Source organism: Mirounga angustirostris, unplaced genomic scaffold, assembly GCF_029215605.1.
Source record: "Mirounga angustirostris isolate CCGP_5_RB_7025 unplaced genomic scaffold, mMirAng1.0.hap1 SCAF_15, whole genome shotgun sequence".
In the NCBI taxonomy this organism is placed as follows: Eukaryota; Metazoa; Chordata; class Mammalia; order Carnivora; family Phocidae; genus Mirounga; species Mirounga angustirostris.
In genome coordinates, this window is record NW_026991723.1 from 88,589,027 (window position 1) to 88,613,925 (window position 24,899).

At 52.6% G+C, this 24,899-nt stretch overlaps 2 protein-coding genes across 4 annotated transcripts in view; one reads left to right on the forward strand and one right to left on the reverse strand.

The window, feature by feature from the left end:
• The window catches only part of ABL1 (ABL proto-oncogene 1, non-receptor tyrosine kinase), a 135,398-nt gene extending 117,046 nt beyond the window's left edge, over positions 1-18,352 (forward strand). For 2 of the 3 annotated variants that reach the window (XM_045883353.3, XM_045883357.3), the window contains exons 5-11: positions 4,910-4,994; positions 5,849-6,026; positions 7,799-7,983; positions 10,286-10,438; positions 11,969-12,058; positions 12,397-12,561; positions 14,643-18,352. In XM_045883353.3, coding sequence (XP_045739309.2) covers positions 4,910-4,994; positions 5,849-6,026; positions 7,799-7,983; positions 10,286-10,438; positions 11,969-12,058; positions 12,397-12,561; positions 14,643-16,360 — 2,574 coding nt within the window. In that variant the 3' untranslated portion in view covers positions 16,361-18,352. The other variant, XM_045883358.3, reaches the window with a different exon arrangement.
• Positions 18,353-23,932: 5,580 nt separating this feature from the next.
• On the reverse strand, positions 23,933-24,343 carry QRFP (pyroglutamylated RFamide peptide). The gene has a single exon (XM_045882023.1). The coding sequence runs from the start codon at positions 24,341-24,343 to the stop codon at positions 23,933-23,935; it is 411 nt and encodes a 136-aa protein (XP_045737979.1).
• Between the last annotated feature and the right edge of the window lie 556 nt (positions 24,344-24,899).

Sequence of the window (24,899 nt, forward strand, 5' to 3'; positions counted from 1 at the left end):
GATATAGGTCAACCCAAATTATGGTACTAAGCAACTGCTAGATAAATTACCGCTTCTTCCGCCTCCCCTGCACAAAGCACATGTCTACAATAGGTTTCCCACTTGTCAAATAAGATTAGTGTCACTATTTTGGGCATTTGTCTCCACTGGAGAAGTTGGGTTCTAAATGACAGTGATGGCTAATGTTTATTGAGCTCTTGCTATGTGCCCGGCAGGGTCTGAGTGCTCCATCTGTAGCCTCATGTAATCCTTTCAACCACCCTGAGGGAAGGGTCCTCCTGTTGGCCCAGCACCACCACTGTCGTAGGCTTGAGGAAACCGCAGTGGAGGGAGGCGGGGTAACTGGCCCGGCGTGAGCCAGTGAGCCGCAGAGCCAGGGTTCCAGCCCAGGCAGCCTGCCTCAAAGCCCAGCTCCTTTCTTCTTTCCTTAATTGTCACCCCGGTTCTTACTCCTCACACACCATGAAAAATACACAAAGCACAGTTACAAGTCTTAGAAATCCCCTTCCCCACCCACATTCACTTCCCCTCAGCCTGCAGCTGGGTCTCCCTTTCTCCCTAGGACCCAGCTGGGCACCTGAGTCTCCATCTGCTCCCCCCACACACACCTGTTTTGTGTTGCTGGCCCCTCTTGAGGTGGCACAGGTGGCCCCCCCTGCTGTAGCCCGGGCTCCATATTGATCCACCAGGCATTGGGTCCTGTACCTTTGGGGTCTGAGACCAGAAGAGATGGGGAAACAGGAGTGCACTAGGCTGACCTCTGTGGGTGGGAAACTAGAATTAAAGCAAAGGCCCACTGCTCAAACTGCTAGTTTGAGTTCTGACATAATTCAGCAGGTCGTAGGCTTACCTCTACCTGTGTATTATCAGTGTGACAGGTGGGATGTGCCTAAGAGAACCAGCTGTCCAGTACAAGAAAGCCCCATGTTTCAAATGAGCCATATTCCAAAAGTTTGTTTATAAGTCCGTTTTTTTCCCCATGAAACATGTAAGTCATAGAATTTGGGAAAGACTGCTGTTGATCCAGTGGCATTAGGATTGACTCGTAAGCTACTGACAGATTTACCATTGAAATGGTGGAAAATAACATTGTTGAAAAATGTTAAGACTTAAAATTGTACTCAGTTCTTTAGTTTTCAAATAGGTAACGTGTGCGCATAGTATCTTCTACCCTTGACTTTTGTGACTTTCCAGAAATAGCCCGCCTGTGGGTATCTTTCTGAACCGTACGGCAGCGTGCTCTAGACACTGCTCTGTGCCCCCTGGCACCCGTGTATCTGGCAGTCGTTCCTCGTCAGTGGACGTAAGGTGGTCTTGTTTCTGCATGGATGTATTTTAACACACACCAGCCTTCAGCGGGCATTTGTGTTTTTTCCCGCACTTTCCCGCACAGTTGTTACAGACTGTGCCATAGGGATTCTTGTTGGACGTGTGGAGACTGTGCTGGTGGTCAGCTCCCAGATCGAGTACACTAGATCGAAGAGCGTGTACCAATTTGTACTCGACTAGCAGTGCTGGCAGAGTGCTGTGATGCCCCTGTCCTTGCCAACACGGTCTGCTTGGGTTTGGTTTTTGTTGTACGAGCAGAGAAGGAAGGGCTCCATGGCGGCATGGACCGTCGCGTGCTCCAGCTTTCTGACTCCCCGAGGGGCTGTGCCCAGGGAGAGAGGCAGCCCTCGGAGCCCACTGTTGCCGTGTTGCTCGCTCTTGCAGTGGCTTCTGCTCTGCCTGTGAGCTAGATACACCTGCGAGTTTGAGGACCAGGGCTCGGGGGCTTCAGTGTGAGGTGGTTTCTCGTGCATCTGGTTGGGGAACCCCCTTCCTCGGCCTGGCTCTGGAGCTCTGCCCCATCTCTGCGGCCCCCTCTCTGCAGGCTGCGGGCTGGCACTTCACCGTGGTGGCAGCCTTGCTCAGCGCACATTTGGTTGAGAACCAGGGACAGATGTGGAAACTGAGCTCTCTATGGACCCTGCTCCGGGGCCATGGTCCCTGCTGAGACTCAGGGAGGCATGAAGGGCACTCGGGGCTGTGCAGCCCCAGTGGGATGCTGAGCCATTTACACGAACGCTGTTCTTTGTTAACGCCATAGCCTGCCCACGCTCGGGGGGAGGCCCGTGAGCAGAAAGGGTTAGGCTGGGTAGAAAGCCCCCGTGAGATCCTGGGGCCGGAGAATGTGTCTCTGTGAGAACGACCGAAAGCAGTGTTAACTGTCTCTCATACTAGTGCTATATTTCGCCTGCTTCCCAGGCATAGAGATCACCTGTTTTCAGTATAGTAAAAGCGGGTCCCGCTGGTGGAGTCCTGCCCACGAGGCAGATGCAGCTCTTCTTCCCGTTTGGGTTCAGAGAAACCTCGCTTATCTGGCATGTGAGTAACTTGGCATGGCCACGCAGTGGCAGGGCTTGGTCTGTGTAACTCAGAGCCACCCTCTGAACCAGCCCTTATACTGGCCAGGCCTTCGTGTGCATCTGGGCCAGGCTGGTCAGTCCCCGTGAGGAGAGCCCGGCTGACCCACCACCCTCCCAACAGACAGGGCCGAAACTCAGCCTTCACTCAGTGTTGCCTTCACCCTCATTGATCGGAGTTCATTTTATTTTACTCCGTAAATGGAAGACCTTTCAAAAAAAGATGATGGAAAGTTTTTAAATAAAAGTCAAGGAATAGAACAGGATAGCATCGGGGGTGTTTGCGGTTTAATGCAGCTACAAAAGTCTGATGGTGCTCGTGGTTTCCATTGCAAATTGAACCAGGCCTGATTCCACCAGGGGGAGACAAGTTTACACTGATGGTCCTGAAAGAAAAGAAACAAGGAATTATTTATACTGTCCACACGTGTATGTGCGTGTGTATGAGTGAGGGGAGAGCGAGACAGACAAAAAGAGGAGAGGGGTGCCTTTGAAAGCCCTGTTGTTCCTTCTGTGTGTCCACGCCTCTCAAGATCCAGACATGGTTCTTTTAGAAAAGAGTCTGTCGCGCTATAAGAGCACATGATCTTTCTGAAATGATTTCACTGTGGGTGGTTTATTATGTGGCACTTTTATAAAGGAAAACTCCACTTGTTTAGAAAGCTTTGTTTAAGAGCTGCGTTTTGAACATGTTGCTGGCCAGGCAAGGTTCTTGAAGTGAGCAGCATCGACTCGCCGACTCCAGCAGGTGTGTGCTCTCCAGCCTTGACATTACTGTGTCACCTGGCGGATCAGAGCGCTCCACGCACGAACGGCACGGTCTGCTGAGCGTGTTAAGGAGCAGAGAGGACTCCGAAGAATTGAACAGCCAATGGGGCGGTGGCAGGAATGAGTTCTTGTCCCCTGTACAGCTTGACGTGGTGACTACCAGCAGTGTTTAATTGACATTAGAGCAGCTGACCGTTGCTAAAGAGCAGTAAATTGTTTGAGTCTCCACCTCACAGAGCCCAGGGCTAAGTGGTAATGGGCTGACACGTGTCCTCAGCGGTCGTGCTCCGCTTGTAAACATGACTGACCACAGCAGGCACACGCTAGGGAGAGGATGACCTATCCTCTGGAAGCATTCCCCACCTCCGGGGGCAGGAATGGCGCGGCCACGGTGATGCCACAGTAAGGACATGTGAGCTCATCGTCTCCCGGAGAGGCAGGTATGATGTATAAGGTATAAGGTGCCACATTGAAAATAAGGTTGGGGCGCCTGGGTGGCTCAGTCGGTTAAGCGTCTGCCTTCAGCTCAGGTCATGATCGGTTGTGGGATCGAGCCCCACGTGGGCTCCGTACTCAGCAGAGAGTCTGCTAGGGTTTCCCTCTCCATCTGCCCCTCCCTGCATGTGCACACGTGTGTGTGTGTGTGTGCGCGCGTGCGTGCGCTCTCTCTCTCTCTTGCTCTCTCTCAAATAAATACATTTTTTTAAAAAGTTGCTAAAGCTTTCCTCTTGGGCGAGTCTGGTTTTCCAAATCACTCCCCATCCGCCGTGCAGTCTTTCTCTCCAGACAAACTTAGACCCCATGCTGAAACTCAGAGGGAGGCGTCCTGCTTCTCCCGCTGGCCTTTGTAAGCGGGCTCTCACAGCAGACCGGGTCACTCCCCCCACCTGCTGCTTGTTGCGGTGATTAGTCAGAGCACAGTCCGTTCTTTAAGTCAAAAGAGGTTTACCTGACGCAAGCCACAGAAGGCTCCTGCGTAGTAGGGCCAGCCGCCATGTGCGGGGCGAGGTGCACAGCACTCCAGAGTTGAGCCTCGACCCACAGCACCTGAGGAAGTGTGCAAATAGCATCAGGTTTGCTCTGGGCATTTGCTAATATCTTTGTCTCTTCGTGGCATTTAGATACAGTGAACTTGCTAAAACGTGACCTCATGAATCCATCGTTAGGGGGGCTGCTACAGAGGATTATTTTAGAACCTGAGTAAATCTACCTGGTGTAGGTAGTGGTGATTGCTTCCTTAAGACCCCCATGACGCCACGTTTTCAGAATCCTCTGCAGTTCAGCATTCTCCATCATATTTTGAGGTGTGGTTCTTCTTTGGTAGGATAGTATCTTTTTGTGTCATCAGGGTCTCTTCCATTAATTGGGTATGTTTCTGATTCTTCAGGTGATTTTTTTTTTTTTTAATGTTCAGTGTTTTAGGACTCCTTGGAAACCAGCTATTCCTTAGGGAAATAGAAATATCCTCTACATAGCAGCCCCTAGAAGCAAGTTCCCAACATCTATTTATTGCCCTGGGTGAGAATTCACAAGTTCAGCACCAAAGGGGAAAATTCTCTCTACTGTCGGGGTGACGATCGGCTGCAGGGAATCTGTCTGGTGCAATGTGCGGGTCGGCACTGGTGGGCCAGGGTGGTTGTCGGTCGAAGCTCCAGTTTGTATTAACCATTCAAGCTGTACCTTCCCACTTAAACACTGTCCTTGCTGAAACAACTTTACCCCCTTTTTTTCCACAGGAGGACACCATGGAGGTGGAGGAGTTCTTGAAAGAAGCTGCAGTAATGAAAGAGATCAAGCACCCCAATCTAGTACAGTTACTCGGTGAGTGTGCAAAGTTCTGAAGAGAGGGCCTTTTCATTAAACCCTCTCAGGGTGGTGCAGGTGCTGTGAAGGAAGAGATGAATGGCTTGCTGCATGAAGATTTCTGATGTGGACATCTGTCCTCTGCCAACATTCAGCCCATGATAAAAAGGAAGCCGATGTGGGATGGTGTGTGTGTGTGAGAGAGAGAGAGAATATGTTATTACTTTGTTTTTTTCTCTTTTCTTTCTTTTTTTAAGGCGGGGGGCAGAGGGAGAGAGAGAGAGAATCTTAAGCAGTTTCCACACCCAGCATGGAGCCCAATGAGGGGCTCAATCTCAGGACCCTGAGATCGTGACCTGAGCCGAAACCTAGAGTCAGATACTTAACTGACTGAGCCACCCAGGCGCCCCCCTGTTTTTTTTTTTAAGGCGGGGGGGAGGACGTTATTATTTTAAATCGATACCTAAAAGCAGTCAAAGGCAAATCTCAAATGGCTTCTGAGACAAGAATTTTCCAGAGTCCCTTCACTGCAGTTACTCTGTAAGCAGACCTCCCCGTTTTGGGGGTGAACGGACAGTGCTGTAGGCTGTTCCGTGTGTGCCCGACCTTTGCCTCTGAACTCGGTGGCAGCCTCTTCATTGGGGTTCAAGTGCCCGAGAGGAAGAGAAGAGCATGGCCACATCCCTCCCCCAGGAACGTGATCACAAGCCCTGAGTGCTTGGAACTGTGGTAGAGGTTGGACCCCAGACCTAGGGGCAGAGACAGAACCGGTTTCAGGAGCCCTTTACTGTCATGCTGTCTTTCTGGCCGGGGTTGGTGCACTCGGGAGCAGAACAGCACACCAAAGCCCTCGATGTCTTTCTTGTTGGCAGGGGTCTGTACCCGGGAGCCCCCGTTCTATATAATCACTGAGTTCATGACCTATGGGAACCTGTTGGATTACCTGAGAGAGTGTAACCGGCAGGAGGTGAACGCCGTGGTACTGCTGTACATGGCCACTCAGATCTCGTCGGCCATGGAGTACCTCGAGAAGAAGAACTTCATCCACAGGTAGGAGCCTGGCGAAGCAGAAGAGCCACGGAGTGAGCGTGGGGCCGGCAGCCTTTTACAAAAATCTCCAGCCTACAGGGTCTTAGGGCTCAGCCACTCGCTTTAGTGCTGGCAACATGGTGGGCCTTGGACCAAAGGCAGATGCTGGGTTCCTGACCTCGCCGGCTTCAGGCATGCATCCAGGACCAAACTCAGCAGGCCTAGACCCTGGGCCCGCCGAGCACTGGATCCCTGTGGTAAGAAATAGTTCCCCTCAGCACCGTTCTGGACTACGTGGAATACTAAGTGAAGTTCATCAAAGGCCTCCTTCCTGATAATCAGCGCTCCCCGGGAAGCAGAGTGCAAAGCGGGCACTCAACAGTAGTGACCTCCTCCCCGGGGGAGGCTGGCGTGGCTTCTACACGGGCTCGCGGTCGCAGCTGGTGCACGGGCTTTGTTTTTTGCGTTGCGTGTTTTCTCCCTCCTTTCTCTTTATTATCATTTCATTCTCCACTTAACTCGCTGTCCTCTGGTTCAGGGATGTTTCCGCGATTGTCAGAACTGTGTGTATGTAGTTCTAAATTAAGCGGCTTTGCTGTTTTGAAGCCTGGAGTGTTTTGACCTTCAAGCGTGCCACAATTATGTTGGTGTTCGCATTCCTTGCTGGCGGAAATGGCTTCCTAGCAAAGTGATGGCCTAAGCAGGACAGGGCCTGATGGGCTTTGCTGGTGACTTTTATACAAGATGTTCTCCACACCACCGCTATGAACTTTCCTACCCAATTAACTCAAGTATGAAGCCCGTACATGAGATTTGATAGTGAGGAATAAGAGTAGCATGTGTGAAGGGCTGTCCGTTTCTTGTAAGACAGATTTCCTATGCTGTGTGAGAGCCTGATTCAGTGCTCCTGTCACTCAAGAAGGTGAACCCTCTGAGGCTGCAAATTGAGATTTCTTGACTTCTGGTTTGCTTTGCGTGGCTAGATCCGTTCCTTCTTCATTTCACGAACTTAAAATGCTTTACCAAAATCCTGTTACGCACACAAGTCTTCTGCATTTAATTTCTGTCTGATTGCTGATGATCAGGCTATCTTAGGCAGCCATCGCCTGAAGGTGCTGCCTCTTCTCATTCCTCGGTTCCATTTTGCCTTGGGATTTCATGGTTAACATCCATGAACCAGAGATTAGACTCCCACCTCCCTGGGACAATCAGGAGGCGAGAAGAAGCTGATTATACAGGAGAGAATTTGTCGGATACACTCGGATAAGCATCAGAAGGAAATAGGAGAGTGCGAAACACAATTTGGGGGGAAAATGCTGTGGGCTTTATTTTATTTTGTCCTTTATCAAGTCTGGGTAGGCCAAATGGAGACTCCCTCTGATGGAAGTTGAGGACTGGCTGGTGCCTTTGTTCCCCCTGCCTGGCGTAGAGCTGTCCTAACTGGGCAGACCCTTAGGGGACCGGAGGTGTGCAGGCATCAGCGGAAACACTTTACGTATTAGCTCATGACCGCTCACCACAGCCCTAAGAAGTAGGCGCTGCCGCGATCAGCTTCATCATAGGGATGAGGGTAATGGAGGCCCAGGGTCATGAACTCGCCCCTCTGCTGCCTCTCCCCTCGGTGGGCGCTCAGGCAGATGCTGAGGGATGAGCGCTGCTCCTGCTGGGGTTTCACACACGTCCCCCGGGCCACTGGACCCAGTTGTCGGGAATGCGCCTTCACTCGCTGGTGGTGGATTCGTGAGGCCGGGAAAGCTGGCCACAACTCATGGGTGAACGCTTGCTTTTCCCAGAGATCTTGCTGCCCGGAACTGCCTGGTAGGGGAGAACCACTTGGTGAAGGTGGCTGATTTCGGCCTGAGCAGGTTAATGACCGGGGATACCTACACAGCCCATGCCGGGGCCAAGTTCCCGATCAAGTGGACGGCGCCAGAAAGCCTGGCCTACAACAAGTTCTCCATCAAGTCCGACGTCTGGGGTAAGGACTGCTGCTGCCCCCAGGCGGCCCTCGCTGCCAGGGCGGGCTCCTTCTCCCGGTTTCCTCGCTGTCCTTGCCTTTTCACTGCCTCTTGCTCAGTCCTTCCTTTATTTTTCTTTATCGCTTAATCCTTTATTTTTTTCTTTCCCACTTCACAGTCTTTACTCCTATTTTCTCTCCCAAATGAAGTAAAAGCCAGCATTTTCTTCCAGAATAATTCAGATTACCTTCCCCCCCACCTCCCCCCCCGCCGCACCTTACCATCTTCATCCGAAGCATGCTGCTTGGGTTTGCGGGGACAGTTAGCCAGCCCTGCAGGCACCCAGGGTCTTCTGAGCAGGGAATGCTGTGTAGTTTGGTTTGGGCTTTAAATTGGATATTGCCCTTGGAAGCTTCATGGGCCAGTATTTTTACCTTTTGTTAAAGAACTCATCGTGGCAGGTAGTAAGCATACACTGAAGAAGGCGGAGTTGCATCATGAGCCCCACGCACGCATCACCCACCTTTCCCGGCCATCAGCTCGTGGCGCTCCTGCACCCTCTATCCCGCCCCCTCCCCCGACCCTGACTGTTTTGAAGCAGATCCCGATAGCATATGATTTTGTCCACAAATATTTCAGTATGAGTCTCTTAAAGATGGCTCTTTTACTCTTGTAACCACATTGCCCTTCCTCCTCAAATTGACAGTAATTTCTGAATATCATGATACAGTGTTCACATTTCCAACTGAGTCGTAAAAATCCTACTTTTACGGTCTGTTTGAATTGAGATCCGGGTACTGTTCACACCAGGTGGGCGGTCGATGCGCCCTCAGTCTGGTCCCTTAGCTCCGCTCCATCTTTTCACTGCCCTTGCTGTCTGTCTGTTGAAGAAACCCTCTCACGTGTCCTTCCATGTCTCCCACACTGCATCCCTGCTCTGTGGTTTAGTGTGTTCCTCTGTCCCTCCTAGTAAGTGGGCAGGTAGGTCTGGACCGCTGGGTCATCCTCGGGTTTGACTTCTTTCAGCAGGACGACGTCATGCGCTGTGGTGTGCTATTTCATCAGCATCTCTTGTGTGATTTTAGCAGTCCTGATACCCAGTGCCTAGATCCACTCATTTATGAGGGGTTACCCAGTGGTGCTTCTCTCATTCTGTCACTCTTCATTCACTCGTTAGCTTAGTACTTCTGTAAGAAGAAACCTTCACTACTGTTTGGTTAAGGGAGGGGGGGGGTTAGTATACAGTTCATTTGGGAAAGACAGCATCATTGTTAGCTTCCTTGCTGTTGTCTACCAGTGTTCACACAAACGAGTCAGTTTTTTAATACCCTCCAGTGATGACCAAGTAGATTTTTGGGGTTTCTTTCTTTTGTGACACTATTATGAGATATGTGTGTGTGTGTGTGTGTGTGTGTGTGTATGACATGTTTGCATATATTTTAATCCACTGTAGTTCTTTTCCTTATTGATACTCCAATTGTCTCTTGTTTGGCCAATGGGAACTTCAGATTGCTCCTGGTTTTGACAAGACCCTTGTAGTCTTTAATAGCATCTGTGCTGTCTAGAGCGATAAAGATATTCCACGTTCATTCCTTGCCCTAGACCTGAATCACCCATTTCTCCAAGAAGTCCTGGTCCCTTTAATGAGATCTGGAATTTCAAGGCTATAATCTGGGCTTTCAAAACTTCCAAATATTTATTTAAAGATTTTATTTATTTTGAGAGCGAGAGCATGCACATGAGTGGGGGAAGGGGCAGAGGGAGAGAATCTCAAGCATACTCCACATGGAGCATGGAGCCCCATACGGGGCTCGATCTCATGACCCTGAGATCATGACCTGAGCTGAAATCAAGAGTCGTATGTTTAACCGACTGAGCCACCCAGGCACCCCGATTTTATATGATTTTTATGAAATGTTTGGAGTCAGAAGGGGCCTTGGAGATGATACTGTACACCAGAAAGAGGTGGCTTGTCTTAGACACTGAGCTAGTTGGTCTCAGAGCTAGGAGTAGCAGTGGCCTCCCGACTTCCAGCCCTAGGTGCCCTCTACCATAAATCCCAGCAAGGTGGTCACATGACCTCAGAGACACTGGAGGGGCCGATCAACCCAGTTTCTTCTCCCCTCTGGCACGTTTTGGAAGGGGCAGGGTGTTACCATCTCATCCTGTCCTGGGCTCTTGGTCATTAAGCCCAGTAAAATGTGCCTGGCTTGCTTCTGAGGGTGTAACTTCTAATGTCCATTGCATAGGTAACCAATTTTAAATGAACGATAGTTAAATTTCATACGTCTTGAACCAGCTTTCTCTTCCCTTTTTTTATAGCTTTTGGAGTATTGCTTTGGGAAATTGCCACCTATGGCATGTCGCCTTACCCGGGAATTGACCTGTCCCAGGTGTATGAGCTGCTAGAGAAGGACTACCGCATGGAGCGCCCGGAAGGCTGCCCGGAGAAGGTTTACGAACTGATGCGCGCATGTGAGCTTTCCCCAGCCAGTTCTAAAAATTCTTTGTGGGCGCTGTGAGAAATTACCGTCCAGGAGTATATTCCCAGAGTGAAGTAGTCCTCCCCTTCCTTTATTCACATTTTTCAGAATCAGCCAGTGTAGCAGATAGGCGCATGCTGACTCAGACTTGTTTCTCTGCACGTTGTTTATACATAGTGTTTATATGTGAGGGTTTTTTTTGGCTTGTTCTTAATGCAAAAATGGGATTGATGGGTATCAAACTTGGATTTCTTAATAATAAATACAAATTCCTGGGCCCTACCTCCAAATATTCTGCTGTAGTAGGTAAATACTCCGGGTGATGTTTATCTAGTTGGTTTTATTATATATATATATTTATATATATAAAATCATTCCCTCAACTTTTTTTTTTGCACATGGGCGTATCTTTTGTGTCCATATTTCAAAGACGTCTCTCCCTCTCCCCACTCCCTTATTTTTATATAGCTGTTTAACTTCCCATTAAATGATTTATTCATTCATCCAGTCCCATTTTGGTGGACATTTGGTGGTTTCGCACATTTGTTTGGCTTTTGCCATTATAAACAAAACAAGGATGAACATCCTTTTACGTATACCTCCGTGCATTATGCTGGGATTTCTAAAAGTTGAACCATTGGTTCAAAGGGCTATTTGCATTTTAAATTTTGATTTTACCAAATTGTTTTCCAGGAAAGGTGTACCAATTTATACTCCCTCCAGAAGTGTAGGAGAGTAACTCTGTGCTCTCGCCAACATGGGGCTTCATCAGTCCTTAATCCTCACGTTAATCTTGGGGCACTTGGGTGACTCAGTTGGTTAAGCATCCAGCTCTTGTTCTCAGCTCAGGTCTTGATGTCAGTGTCGTGAGTTCAAGTCTCGCATTGGACTCCACACTGGGCATGGAGCCTACTTAAAAAAATAAATCCTCATGTTAATCTTGTTTTAATTAACATTTCTTTACTGATGAGGATTTCAGACTTTGATAACCCAGAAGTAAGGGTAAAATAGAAGGCAAGCCGTTTATTTGACTTAGTGATTCTCTGCACTTGCTAGAGTGGGGCCGGGGAAAAGATTTATAAATGTACTTCTTGCTGTCACGTCTCTCTGAGGTTTTACAATCCATATTCCTGCCAATATCTAAAGTCTTTTCGAATTCTTAATGTCTGTAATAGGACACAGTGACATTTGTCACTTTAGCTTGTCACAGCAAAAGATGGTTAGCAGGATTGGGATGCTTTTTTTTTTTTTTTTTAAGATTTTATTTGAGAGAGCTCAAGTGGGGAATGCGGTAGAGAGAGAGAGAGAGAAGCAGGCTCCCTGCCGAGCAGGGAGCCCGACACAGGGCTTGATCCCAAGACCCTGAGATCATGACCTGAGCCGAAGGCAGATGCTTAACTGACTGAGCCACCCAGGCACCCCAGGGGTGCTTCTTTCATTACCAGACTTTCCTTGAGAATTGCTAGCCCCCAACTTGTTAGCAGGGCCCCGTGCATGGTCTGACTGGGTTTCGTCCGTCCAGGTTGGCAGTGGAATCCCTCTGACCGGCCCTCCTTTGCTGAAATCCACCAAGCCTTTGAGACAATGTTCCAGGAATCCAGCATATCAGATGGTAAAGTGCCCATTCCTGGGGGTGCCTGCAGCAGTGGGGTGAGAGGTCAGGATGGAAGGGACAGCCAGGCCCTTTAGTTCACTTCCTGCTAGAAAAGCCCAGACCAGCAAAGTTCTCTGAGACCAGAGAACTGGGCAGAAGTGTTGAGCATGGAGCTGTCTTACAGCCATGCCCAACTCTGAAAAGTACCGAGTGCGGTCTTCTCAGCATCTGTATCTCTTCTCTGTAACTTTGCGTGGATGACCACTCTTGCCTGAGGAGAAAAAAAACAAAAAACACCAGCATATCAAACTGACACCATTACTGATGGCCACTGATTTTTGGTTTTGTTTTCGTAGAAGTGGAAAAGGAACTGGGGAAAAAAGGTGTGCGAGGGGTTGCAAGTACTTTGCTGCAGGCCCCAGAGCTGCCCACCAAGACAAGAACCTCCAGGAAAGCTGCGGAGCACAAAGACCCCACTGATGTGCCTGAGACGCCCCACTCCAAGGGCCCAGGAGAGACCGGTATGTCCCCCCAGCCCCACCAGACACCCAGAGGAGTCTACATCCTCAGGGCCAGTGCAGGCAGATGGGAAGCAGCGAGGGAACCTGCATAGAAGGGCAGGCAGATTCCTCGTTAGTGATCCAGCTTTGAAAAGAGGAAGGTTCTCCTCTCTGCACAGCATCCTGCCCCTCCTTCTGGGAATCATTAGGAACCATTGGCTTCAGCGGTTAGTTTGGTCAGGTAGGCACAGGTGCTTATGAAACCAACTGAGAACAGACTCGGCTTTTCATGTATTATTCACAGCATTTGTGGTTGCTCTTGCAGGGCAGATAGAACAATAATAAATATTGAACCAAACGATGAGCAGCTTGTTGTGAAAGCACTGATACGAAAAGCTCACTGGAACTGATGGAGCTAAGAGACACCCGCGGCACAGAGCTGGTGTCCACGCATGGTCTCTGAGAAAAGACTCTGTCGGCCACTGTGCCTAGACGTGCGGGGGAGGGGCGATGGTGCCCGGGGGTCTCAGGCGTCAGGAGGAATCATGCCCGCAGACACTGACCTCCTTTCTCCCCTGTGCCCTGCTCTCCTTTGAGTTCGGCTGCCCTGATGTAGCAGTTGCTACTCTCCCAGCAAAACCCCGGGAATCTGGGTTTGTAGAGGCTCCTGGGGGATGCTCTGATGGACCACAGATGAGTGGGAAGGGGCAGGACAAAGCCAGAAAAATGAGATGTTTAGCCATATCAGGAGTCCCAAATTTTTTTTGTTGTGCACCCATATTCGTTTAAAAAAAAAGTCACATGTGCAGCCTAAGTATATATACGTACTAACACAGACATGTGTATTATAAAATACACCAAAAACGTGCACTTAGACGTAAACGTTTACGTTAAAAAATCCACATTATTATAATGCTTTCTTTCCACACCCCCCTGGGTCGTCTTGCTCACCCACTTTGGAGTCCGTGGCATATAGACTGTCCAGCAGTTTGGACCTTTGTCCTTCTGTTAGCTGTCATGATTTCAGGTGGCTGAGCTCTCCCCGGGATGGGGAGAGGCCGCTGTGGGAACTTGAGGCTTATTAAAAACCTAGTGATCAGCAACCATGTTCATTTATGCCCGTCAGTATTCATCTGAGGGGTATTTTGATATGTAATCTCATGGTGAGTCGGGAGTGTCAATTAGCTGTTCAGCACTGAAATAGAGCTGTGCATAATTCATTAGGATTTCACATTCTTCAACTTCTTCCGCTGGATTAAAGTTTTGGAGGTCCTCGGCTTCCTCTGAGTCAGGTGTCCTGTGTGCCTCCTGGTGTTCTGACAGGTGCCCCCTTGCAGCTCTGCTCCGGTTGTGGACGTCCTCTGTGCTGCTCTGGGTGCTGACAGAAAGCCGCTGCCCTCTGAGGGAGAAGTCTGTCATTCCCTAGCCGGGAGCTTGGCAACAGCAGAAAGATTTCTTAGGAGTTACTATTCATATATAAAGAATGCCCATTTAAAAATTTGTAAAGGTCACTCCTTCTTGTTTGCCAAGTATAACAGCCCATTGTCACTGTGGTGCGCGGCCCCTTCCCTTCAAACCCCACCTCCTAAGAACATGGATTGGCAGGTCCGAGAGGCATGGGGCCTGACCCTTTGCTCAGCCCTGTCGTGGTTTTTGCATGCTAGGTAGTGGTACTGGGGGGCTCTGCGCTGTCAAGCCCCAGGGCAGGGATGGGGGGCCCAGCTTTCTGTGCTGGTGTCTTCACAGAAAAGAGACCTACGCTTTTCCTAATAATATTAACAGTGGTGACAACACTTAGTGAGAAATTATGTGCCAATAACTGGGACAAATGCTTTACGCTCACTGCATTATGTTCACACAACAACACTACGGGTGTGTTTTGTTCCCCTCCGTTTCATAGATGCGAGAACGGAGGATGCACGCAGAGGCGTCCCTCGCCCAGGCCAAGGCTGGGGAGTGGCAGAGCCGGTGCTCACAAGCAGGCCTACCAGCGCCCAGACCCTTGGCTGCTCCTCTGTAGAGAACAGGGGGCCAGCCTCAGGGTCCCCCCACAAAGGAGCCTCCAGTCTGGAGTTGTGAAAACTCTTCCCACTATGTTTCAGATCCTCTGGACCATGAGCCTCCTGTGTCTCCACTGCTCCCTCGGAAAGAACGAGGTCCCCAGGACGGCGCCCTAAATGAAGATGAGCGCCTTCTCCCCAAAGACAAAAAGACCAATTTGTTCAGTGCCTTGATCAAGAAGAAGAAGAAAACAGCCCCAACCCCCCCGAAACGCAGCAGCTCCTTCCGGGAGATGGACGGCCAGCCCGAGCGCAAGGCGCCCAGTGAGGAAGAGGGCCGAGAAACCAGCAACGGGGCGCCAGCCCTCACACCCTCGGACGCAGCCGAGCCAGCCAAGTCCCCAAAGCCCAGCAGCGGAGCTGGCGTCCCCAATGGAGCCTTCCGGGAGTCAGGGGGTGCAGGCTTCCGGTCTCCCCACCTGTGGAAAAAGTCCAGCACACTGACCAGCAGCCGCCTGGCGGCCGGTGAGGAGGAGAGTGGCAGCAGCTCCGGCAAGCGCTTCCTAAGGTCCTGCTCTGCCTCCTGCGTGCCTCACGGGGCCAGGGACACAGAGTGGAGGTCTGTCACCCTGCCTCGGGACCTGCAGTCCACGGGGAGGCAGTTCGACTCGTCCACGTTTGGAGGGCACAAAAGCGAGAAGCCAGCTCTGCCTCGGAAGCGGGCAAGTGAGAACAGGTCCGATCAGGTGACCAGAGGCACGGTGACTCCCCCACCCAGGCTGGTGAAAAAGACCGAGGATGCAGCGGACGAGGTCTTCCGAGACGCGGGGGAGTCCAGCCCCGGCTCCAGCCCTCCCAGTCTGACTCCGAAACTCCTCCGCAGGCAGGTCGCGGGGGCTCCTTCCTCTGGCCTCCCCCACAAGGACGAGGCCGGGAAGTCCGGTGCCTTGGGGACACCTGCCACAGCTGAGCCGGTGCCCCCCGCCAGCAGAGCAGGGCCAGGCGCGTCCGGAGGGACCGGCAAGGCCCCCACCGAGGAGCCCAGAGCGAGGAGGCACAAGCCCTCCTCTGAGTCCCCAGGGAGAGACAAGGGGAAACTGTCCAAGCTCAAACCTGTCCCGCCGCCCCCGCCACCAGCCTCCGGTGGGAAGGCCGGGAAGCCCTCTCAGAGCCTGAGCCAGGAAGCAGCTGGGGAGGCCGGCACTGGCGGGAAAGCCAAAGCCACGGCCGTGGTCGTGGATGCTGTGAACAGTGACACCGTCAGGCCCGGTCCGCTGGGAGAGGGCGTCAAAAAGCCCGTGCTCCCGTCCATGCCAAAGCCACAGTCGTCCAGCAAGCCGGCGGGGACCCCAACCAGCCCAGCTCCCTCCCCCTCCACCTTGCCATCGGCATCCTCCGCCCTGGCTGCGGACCAGCCAGCCTCCACTGCCTTCATCCCTCTCATATCGACCCGTGTGTCACTTCGGAAAACCCGCCAGCCTCCGGAGCGGATCGCCAGTGGCACCATCACCAAGGGCGTGGTCCTGGATGGCACGGAGGCTCTGTGCCTGGCCATCTCCAAGAACTCCGAGCAGATGGCCAGCCATAGCGCCGTGCTAGAAGCCGGCAAGAACCTCTACACGTTCTGTGTGAGCTATGTGGATTCCATCCAGCAAATGAGGAACAAGTTCGCCTTCCGCGAGGCCATCAACAAACTGGAGAATAATCTCCGGGAGCTTCAGATCTGCCCGGCGACAGCAGGGAGTGGCCCAGCGGCCACTCAGGACTTCAGCAAACTCCTCAGCTCCGTGAAAGAGATCAGTGACATCGTACAGAGGTAGCAGAGGCCAGGCGTCAGGCCAGCCGGAGCCCCCTGCCGTGCGTGAGGGCTTCCCCACGCCTGCCATGGTGGCTGACACGAGACCAGTGAGTTGGGACGTTGGCCCGGGAGCACCGCGCTGGACGGAGCTGAGGGTCACGGTGGAACACAGCCCTACTACCTATGTTTTGCTCCGGCTGTGCTCCTGCACTTTCCCCTTCCCCAGCCCGGGCTCCCGGAGCCGCCTCTGTTCCGAGTTCTGTCTGTGGAGTTCCTGCTCTGTGGACTTCCGTTGGCCCACCAGCCTCTTGCCCACGTAGTGCTTCAGGACCGAGCCCTGCGGGCCAGGTGGGAAAGCGGATGAGCATTTTTTTTTCGCTTTTCTTTCCAGAGGCCCTCCTCTGGCTCTGCCTTCTCCCTACTTCCCTCAAGAACGAGTGCCCTGAACAGGAGCCTTTTCACCAAGGCCAAGGAACTGTCCCCTCCACTTACCCCAGGGAGGGGGCCTGTGCACTCCTCTTCTTGTGCTTCCTGCACTGAAGACACGTTTCCAGAACTCCATCCTGGAAGGGGCTGCCAGCTGGTCACTCTGCCCTCTGTTGCTGCCGGGGGGCTGGTGCCCTCACATTTGCTCATGTGACGGACAGCTCTTGATTTGGGGGATAAAACAGGGTGCTAAGACCAGCCAGCCTTTGGGTCCTGGGACAGGTGGGGAGGCCGAAGAGGCCCGTGGTGTGGGAGACCATCCTTGTCATCCGTTCTCTCGGTTCCTTGCTGTCTTGTGACAGGCACTGCTCATCCTGGGTGGAAAGCTTGAGTCCTAAGGGTAGCAGGGTCTCAGCCTGGCGAACCGGGGCAGGGGAGGCAGGAGGGATGGCTAGCTGGATGAACAGCTGGTGCCCAGGTGGCCTGGGGCTAGGCCTAGGCAGGTCTGCTTCGGGCCCAGGTCACCTTCCTTTCAGATTTCCAGGTGCCCAGAAAAGGCACTTGCTCTTGATTTCTGACTGATCTCTTTCTCCTCCTTGTACTCCTCTGAGACACAGTAGATTCATGCAGAGCTCTTTCTGTGTGACAAGCCAGTCCTCGGTTTTCTGGAGATCTTGAAGCATTCCGTGGCTCTGCCCTCAGCCCAGCCACCTCTGGTACAGCAGGACCTGCCATGGCCACCAGCACACGGGAGGAAAGGGACTGTGGAGCCAAAGCCCCAGCCAGTGTTGGCTGTGCCCTAAGGGGCAAACGTCCTGTTGAATCACCATGAGCAACACTTAGTCCCCTGTTTCTGTTGGGGTTATCAGAGATGAAGACGACCACAAACAAATGAAGCCCCAGAACGTGTCTCAAAGAGCAGGCCTTTGTCTCCTCTCCCCACGCGGCCCTGGACCAGGCTTGTGGGGCAGAGGCCGGACCGTCTTGAGCTTGACCTAGAGCAGCTACTGAAGAGTGGGCAGGCACGTGCCTGCGCCTCGTGCCAGGCCCAGGAGCAGCCCTTGGAGAAACCAGGAGCAGCCACCTTCCACCCCCATGCCTTCTCGTGCCGTGAGCGCACGTGGGCCCCATTTTTATGCTCCTCACCTAAACTTGTATTTTATTTCTCTGGTAGAGATGGTTTACGCTGTCCTCACGGCGCATCACCTCTTTGCCCACCCTCCCCCCAGGCTGCTGTGTTACACAGACTGAGGGAGGTCCTCGAACACCGCCAGAGGCCTTGCAGACAAAGCAAAACAGACCCCACCCAGCTTCTCGACTGCGTTTCCATGAGGTACTGGTCTCTTTGTTCACATGATGTGCCACTATATTTTGCATTTATACCTTGGTATTACACTCTTTTATAGACTTGCTCTTCTATAAATGACATGTAAATAGTTTTCCACTATTCTCCCTTCTCAAATGCCTATGGTGTCTTTTTTTTTTTTTTGGTCCAGTACATTTTGTTTCTGTATATGACTCTGTGTTTTTTGAATCCACATCTCTCCGTAGTATTTTTTAAATAAATGTTTACAACATTAGAACTCGGGCAGATTGCTCTGGTCTGTACTTTTCCCCTGTTGTTCAGAGCTGTGGGGTGCATGTGGTGGTGGGGGTCCCTGTTTCCCTGAAGGAGGACTGGAGGCTCCGTGGCGGGATTGCAACGCAAATCCTGCATCTTCCTCGGCCTTCCGAGAGCAGTCTCCAAGTCCTGGCCTCAGGCCCTGCTTGTGCCCTTGACACTGATTTTGCCAGCAGGAGGGGCCATGTCCCACTGGGGTGGGAAAGGAAGATGAGCCCCAGGGCTGTGCTCGCTGTCAGCCTGTCACAGCATCATTGAAATGGGGAAGAGGTGTCCTGGACTCCGCTGGCCTGGAAACGTTCGTCCCCCCACAGGTGTGCTTTTCTCTGCGAACCTGCCCCAGCTCCCCTCCCCCCCAGCCCCCGAAGCGCCCCTCGCTCACGGTGGTCCACACACCCCATGTCTTCTCTGTGTACAGGGGGAGGGGCGGGGGCAGGGGTGCTGGCCTCAGGGTGATGGAAATGCCACCCGGCGGGCTGTGGCCTCTCCCAGCCTCCCACCTAGGGGACCAAAGGGGGCACGTGCGGCTGTTTCCCTATTTGGGCCTCCATTGAACGCCAGCTGACAGCTCAGAAAGTGGAAATCAGAGAAGTAAGTAGTGCTCTCTGATAATGATACTTATTAAGCCGCAGACTTGTCAGAGGATACAGATCTGCTCACCAGAGCATGGTGAGGCGCACGGTTAGGTGGAAGCTCCGCGGCGGAGGTGAGGACGTGGGCCCTCGTGAGGTGGGGGCTGCTGGGACCATGGAGCGAGCTCACACCCAGGAGCTACAAGACCTCCTCCGCTGTTTCATGGAGGCAGGAACGGAGGCCCGGGCCACACTCTGTCCGTGGCTGAACCACAGCTGGACACGGGATTTCCCGGGTCGGGGACGTCTCCTCAAGGGACAACTCTGGAGTCAGGAAGAAGACACAGAGTGACTACAGAGACAGCCACCACCGATGGCCGCTCCCTCTGTGCCAGACGTGCACCAGCCCTGGAGTCTTCACAGCAGCCTCTGGCAGAGCGCCTTACCCCATTTTATTGACGCCCAGCAGTGAGGTTACAGTCACGGCTCGAGCGTGGTGTCACATGCCAGTCACCATGGCACCTGTGCCCGTGGGAAATACGGGTCTTCTCTCAAATAAGAATCTTGTGTGTGCCACCTGAGCTTCAGAAACTGCCTTGGGTCTGGCCGTTCTGGAACAGCGGCTCCTAACTTTGTTAGGCCACAGAACCCCTTGAGAACTTAGCGCACTGGGATCTAGCCCCAGGAGAATGCACAGGGCTGCACACAGCCGGTGTTCCGATCCTTGCGAGGCCTGCCCTCGAGGTCCTGAACCAGGGAGCGGGGTCAGGCCTGCCAGCAGGGCCAGCAGCTGCTGTCGTCATCGGAGCGAAGGACAAGCCGAAATGACAAAATGGGAAAGAGCAAGCACTGACAGCCAGCCTCGGACCGAAAACAGCCGAGAGGAGCAGTGCGTGGCGGTGTGCTTGAACACGTGGAGACGGACGAACTGGGCGCCACGCGGTATACACGAGTCAAACGTGACGTGGAGGAGAAGCAGCCAGCCAGCCAGTAGTGACGCCAGAAGCTTCCATCCACTGAAAGCACAGCTGGTCTGTGGTTTGGTGTTAGAAGTCACGACGGAGGTTCACGCCTGGTTGGGGTGCGGGGGAGCTGGGGGTGGCGATAATGCTCTATTTCCTAGTCTGGGTCACACTGGCTGATGGGTGTGGCGCTTGGGGACAGTTTATTGAACTGTACACTCAGAATTGGAGCACGTTCTCCACGTGTGTCAGATTTCATGAGAGATTTTTTTTAAGATTTATTCGAGACAGAGCGAGAGCATGAGCAGGGGGAGGGAGGGGCTGAGGGAGAGGGAGAAGCAAACTCCCCACTGAGCAGGGAGCCCGACACGGGCTCCTCAATTCCAGGACCCTGAGATCATGACCTGAGCCAAAAGCAGACACTTAACCAGCTGAGCCATCCAGGCGCCCCTCAGTGAGCATTTTCTTAAAATCTCAGCTCAGCTCACACGTGTAAGCTATATGCTACAGATGTGCTCTGTGTGACCACGTGAAACCCTCTCACTGTTTCTTTAATGAGGGAGGTTCTGTCCCTGTCCTCATTGAACATGCGAGGAAGCTGAGGCTCAGAGATGTGAAGCAGCTTGCCCAGGGTCACACAGCACGTGCCCCTGTTCACCTACTGTGCTGGACTAACTTGATGGCAGTGCAGACGGCCCCAGCATGACCAGCAGAGCTCTGTGCTCCAGAGTCCGGCTCCTCCCCCTGTCATGGAGTAGAAGAAGTCAAGAATTACAGCTGGCCCAACTTCTCTGGTGTCAGGATATGTTACAGGAGGCATTCCCAAATTGAGTGTCCTGGGGAATCGATTTTTCAATGTTCTCGGCACAGAAGGCATCAGGTGGGACAAGACGGACCAACCACGGTGTCTGTCCATGCCTGCCCTCACCCAATGGCTTCCCAACTTCTTGGGTGGAGCCCCAGCTTCCTGCTCGGAGGGTGACAGCATCTTTTCTGAGTTGGGGTCTTCAGTGGACTCTGTCATGCAGTGTCTCCGGCCCAGGGACAAAGTGAGGGCAAGGTGGCAGCTTGTTTACTACAGCAGGTGCCTGATGGCTTACTGCCCCATGAGCCTCTTTCTTACGTTTTTGTGAATGTTTCAAACATGGGGAAATATAAGCAAAAATATTCCCCAGTCAGTTTAATGGCTAAATGCTTTTAGATCTGCAGCCCAAGATGAAGGCTTTTTTTGTCTTGGAAAAACACAGTGAGAGGATGCAGACAGCTCTCAGGCGCCTGGGCTGGAGACCGCATTGCCACGCCAGGTGGAGCAAACCTGGACTGCTCAGGGGAGCTTAATCTGTGCTTGCAAAGTCAGTGTTTTCTGAAGAGCCTCACCTTCACTAATCTGGAGAGTGATCTTCCCCACCAAGGGTGTGGGGGTGGCGTGACAGGGCCCCAAACCTCGAGCAAGCCTCACTGGGGTGGGGCGAGGGTTAAAGAGGAGATGTAGCCAGATACAGCGGGAGTGGATTTAATAGAGCAATGCCCTTAACAGTTTGATCGTTTGGATTTTCAGGGTTATTGAGCTCAAATGTACAAGCAACTGGAAAGAATAACTTTGTTGTTGATTGCTGTTGAATGATGAAAGCCTAATGACAGGATATCCACTCCTCTGAAGGCTCTCCTCTCCCCCCTTCTTTATCTCTGATTTCTCTGAGGTTCATCTCCTCCTACGAAATTAAAAACCAGCCAGTATGTTCCCAAAGTGTGTGTAAACACATGCAGGAGTATCTCAGCCTTAGTGACCTCCAAGTTCTTGTAATTAGTGACCACGGAGGCGTCTATTCTTTTATTCTAAGAATAGAAATTGGCAAGGGGGGTCTGTCTCACCAGGGGACCTTGCTGCAGGGCGTCCCTCTGCCCTTGGCCTTTGCTGTGTCCTGTCTCACCTGGTCTTTCTACAAGCCCATTCTCTGGCTTCTCTGTGAATGAGCGAAGGGAGGAGTGATCCAGCGTGCTGCCCCCACCTCACCCCCCCAACCCCTGCCCCCCACAAAGTAGAAACGAGCACCCATTGGGGTGAGAGCCTGGGCTGGGATCACACCTCCTTCACCTGGCCACCCTATGGTGTCTATTCTCAGAGCTAGAGCTGTCCTTTATGGACACGCTGGGACTCATTTTCTTGAGGTTTGCCCTCTGTGGCTTGAGGGTTGAGTGTTTGCCTCTTTTATCAACAGACGAGGACCCCAGGATGTGTTCCATCCCCATCAGGCTGCCCATTAGCAGGAGGCATCCTGGCTCATCCCTTCCCCAGACAGTGGTGGAGACCAAAGAGCGTATAACGTGCCTCCCAGACTCGATGTCGCTGTCTGGCCCCTCTCTCAGTGGGGCCGTGTGCCCAGGCGTAGGGGAGAAGCAGTGAGGAGCTCCAGGAGAAGGCAGCTCGCTTTAGCATAAGGTGATGTTCTGATTCCTGTCTTCCTGGCCCATCCTACCACCCAATTTCCGCACTCCCAGTCAGCTTGGCTCTTTTGTGGCTCAGATCTGTCACCCCTTAATAAAGTGGCTTTCTGGCTGCCGGGGATTGAGAGCTGCTACTGGGGAAGGTAAGTCACTAATAGAATGGAAAACACTGTGAAATGCTCCGAGGTGCCAAGCTGGGCCCAACCCAGTGTGGTTCTAAAAGGCTAATAAAAATCCACCAATTAATTGTGACAGCTCAATGGAAAATTATTCAGTTGTGAACAGGGCCAAGCAGCAGCTCGAAAGGAGGAGGGGAGATGTTGCCATAGTAACATCAATCTAGGTTCTCATCTCAGCGGTCGAAGCCAGCCTGGGAGTAAGCAGCATCAGACTGCCGTATCTGACACAGGATGGGATGCAGGACACAGCAGAGCAGCATTTGAAAGAGATGCTCTGCCTCGCCCCGGGCCTGCAGCCACTCCAGGCTGAGCGCTGGCCTCCCCTGGGGTGGAGAAGTTGTTTTCAGAATGCTCTTTGCTTTGAGAAAACCAGGGAAGGAGCAGCCAAGCACAGGAGGAAAATACGCCCCGTCTTGTGTTTCCCTCTGCCTTCGACCATGGGTATTTTACCAACTGCCAATTAAGGGGCTGCTGGGACAGGTGTGGATACAGGCAACATGATTTCCATCTCCCCCGAGTTAAGGCACTGGCAGCTCAGGAAAACCAAACTCCTAGGGCACAGAGGACCTGTAGGCAAGAGTCAGGTGAGCTTTCCATTACGGTTTTGCAGTTACAACTTTTATTTCAAAGGATACACACAACACATTCATATTCTGAACATTTGAAAGGCAACCTTGCTCGAGCAAAAATGCATTCCTTCCTTGTTCGTCTCCCACGAGACTCCTGGCTTGGCAAACCCTGTACCACCGAGGACAGTTATCAGAAGGGAATGGGCAGCCGGTTCCAAATGACATCTTGACACCACAGCGGGGTTTTCTTGCCAGAGGGATCTTGTGTTAATGGGCTGGAGAACAAGATTTTTTTTTTTTAAACTTTAAGAACCATCCTCTCTAGCCGGTGGGACGTGCTCCCTCAGAGTTGCACTTCGGATGTCAGCTACAGGCGTCCCTGTGGAGACTGTCAAAACTTTGATTACCCCACGGCCATCATCAGCCCACCTACCTTCAGCCTGAAGCCGACACAGCCAGCCCTGCCTGTCCATATTCATGGCCCAGCAGCGGCCACGGCTGCGGGCCGCTGAGCCAGGGGACTGCTCAGAGCCGGACGACAGGGAAGCCGGCTGGGGCAGCTCTGTCCAACAGAGGAAAGGGCAGCGCTTTCTTCTTCACTGGGATGCAGCTTGCTTTGGGCCACCTCCCTTTTGATACCATCCAGGTCTTTGTCTCGGCAAAGTTGGAAATCAAAAGCAAGCACCCGCCTAAGTGATCCTACTGCTGAGAATTCATTATAATAATCCCCATACCTTCTTCGTATCCTGGTCTTTCAGGCTCAAGGAGAAGACAGGAGCAGGAGTGGTAGCAGGGAGGGTCCACGGACACCCCGGGCCCCTCACCGCCGGCCGAAGCGGAAGCTAAAGCCACCTTTTTTTCTGCTATAACTGCTGAGCTCCTCGGCCAGGGTCCCTAACGGGCCGCCGGCCTTCTCACCATCTGCGGGGAGGAATCCAGTAGCCTCGCTGCCATCATCCTGCCTCCCGAACCGGAACCTGAAGCCAGCGCGCTGTTGGCCCGACGTCTGCAGCTCCTTGGCCGTGACAAGCAGGCCATGAGGTTGTGGGGCTCTCGGCCACCGCGAGGAGCCCCGGGGGAGGGGGACGCGGTGTCCCCCGGGCAGGCCGGCCCAGCTCATTCCACCTCTGACACCTCGCACGGTGGCCATGGGCTCTTCTCTGTCCAACAGAGGAAAGCAGGCACCCAGTGGCAGGAGGAGGAGACACGACAGGGCGCGAGGACCTATCATCTGGCCCAGAGGAAAGAGAGGAAGAAGTTACCAGCTGCACGCGTGGGTTTGCACAACAACTTGTCAACAGTGCTTCCCAGGGCCTGGGCAGTCATCAAAGGCTGGTGGCTCCACTGAGCCCAACTTGCAAGCAGCTTGAGGAAGTGTCACTATGCTGGGGGATCAGGCCTTTATTTTCTTAGGCCCAGGAGCTGATCGCGCCAATTAGGCTGATTCTCCTCTCCTGCAGTCCCCTGCATCTGACGGCCTTGGCAGCTTAGCATTCACATCCCCCCACTGCTGGGACAGCTTACAGCCGTGCCCCGGCAGCCCCTGAGTGCTGTGCAAATTTGGGCTCGTTCTTTTTTTATTATAATTATTGACTTTGGGGCCATATCGTCTCAGAGCCATGGGGTAAAAAATTCATAGCATTAATCTCTCTTAGTTTCCAACTTGATAATAAATGGGTCTGGCGAAGCTGTGTCACGGGGACACTCTGCTCATGTCTCTTTAACATGGAAACGAGTTGCTCCCGGAAGCAAGAAACGGACTTGATGTTCCTGGCCTAACTCAGACC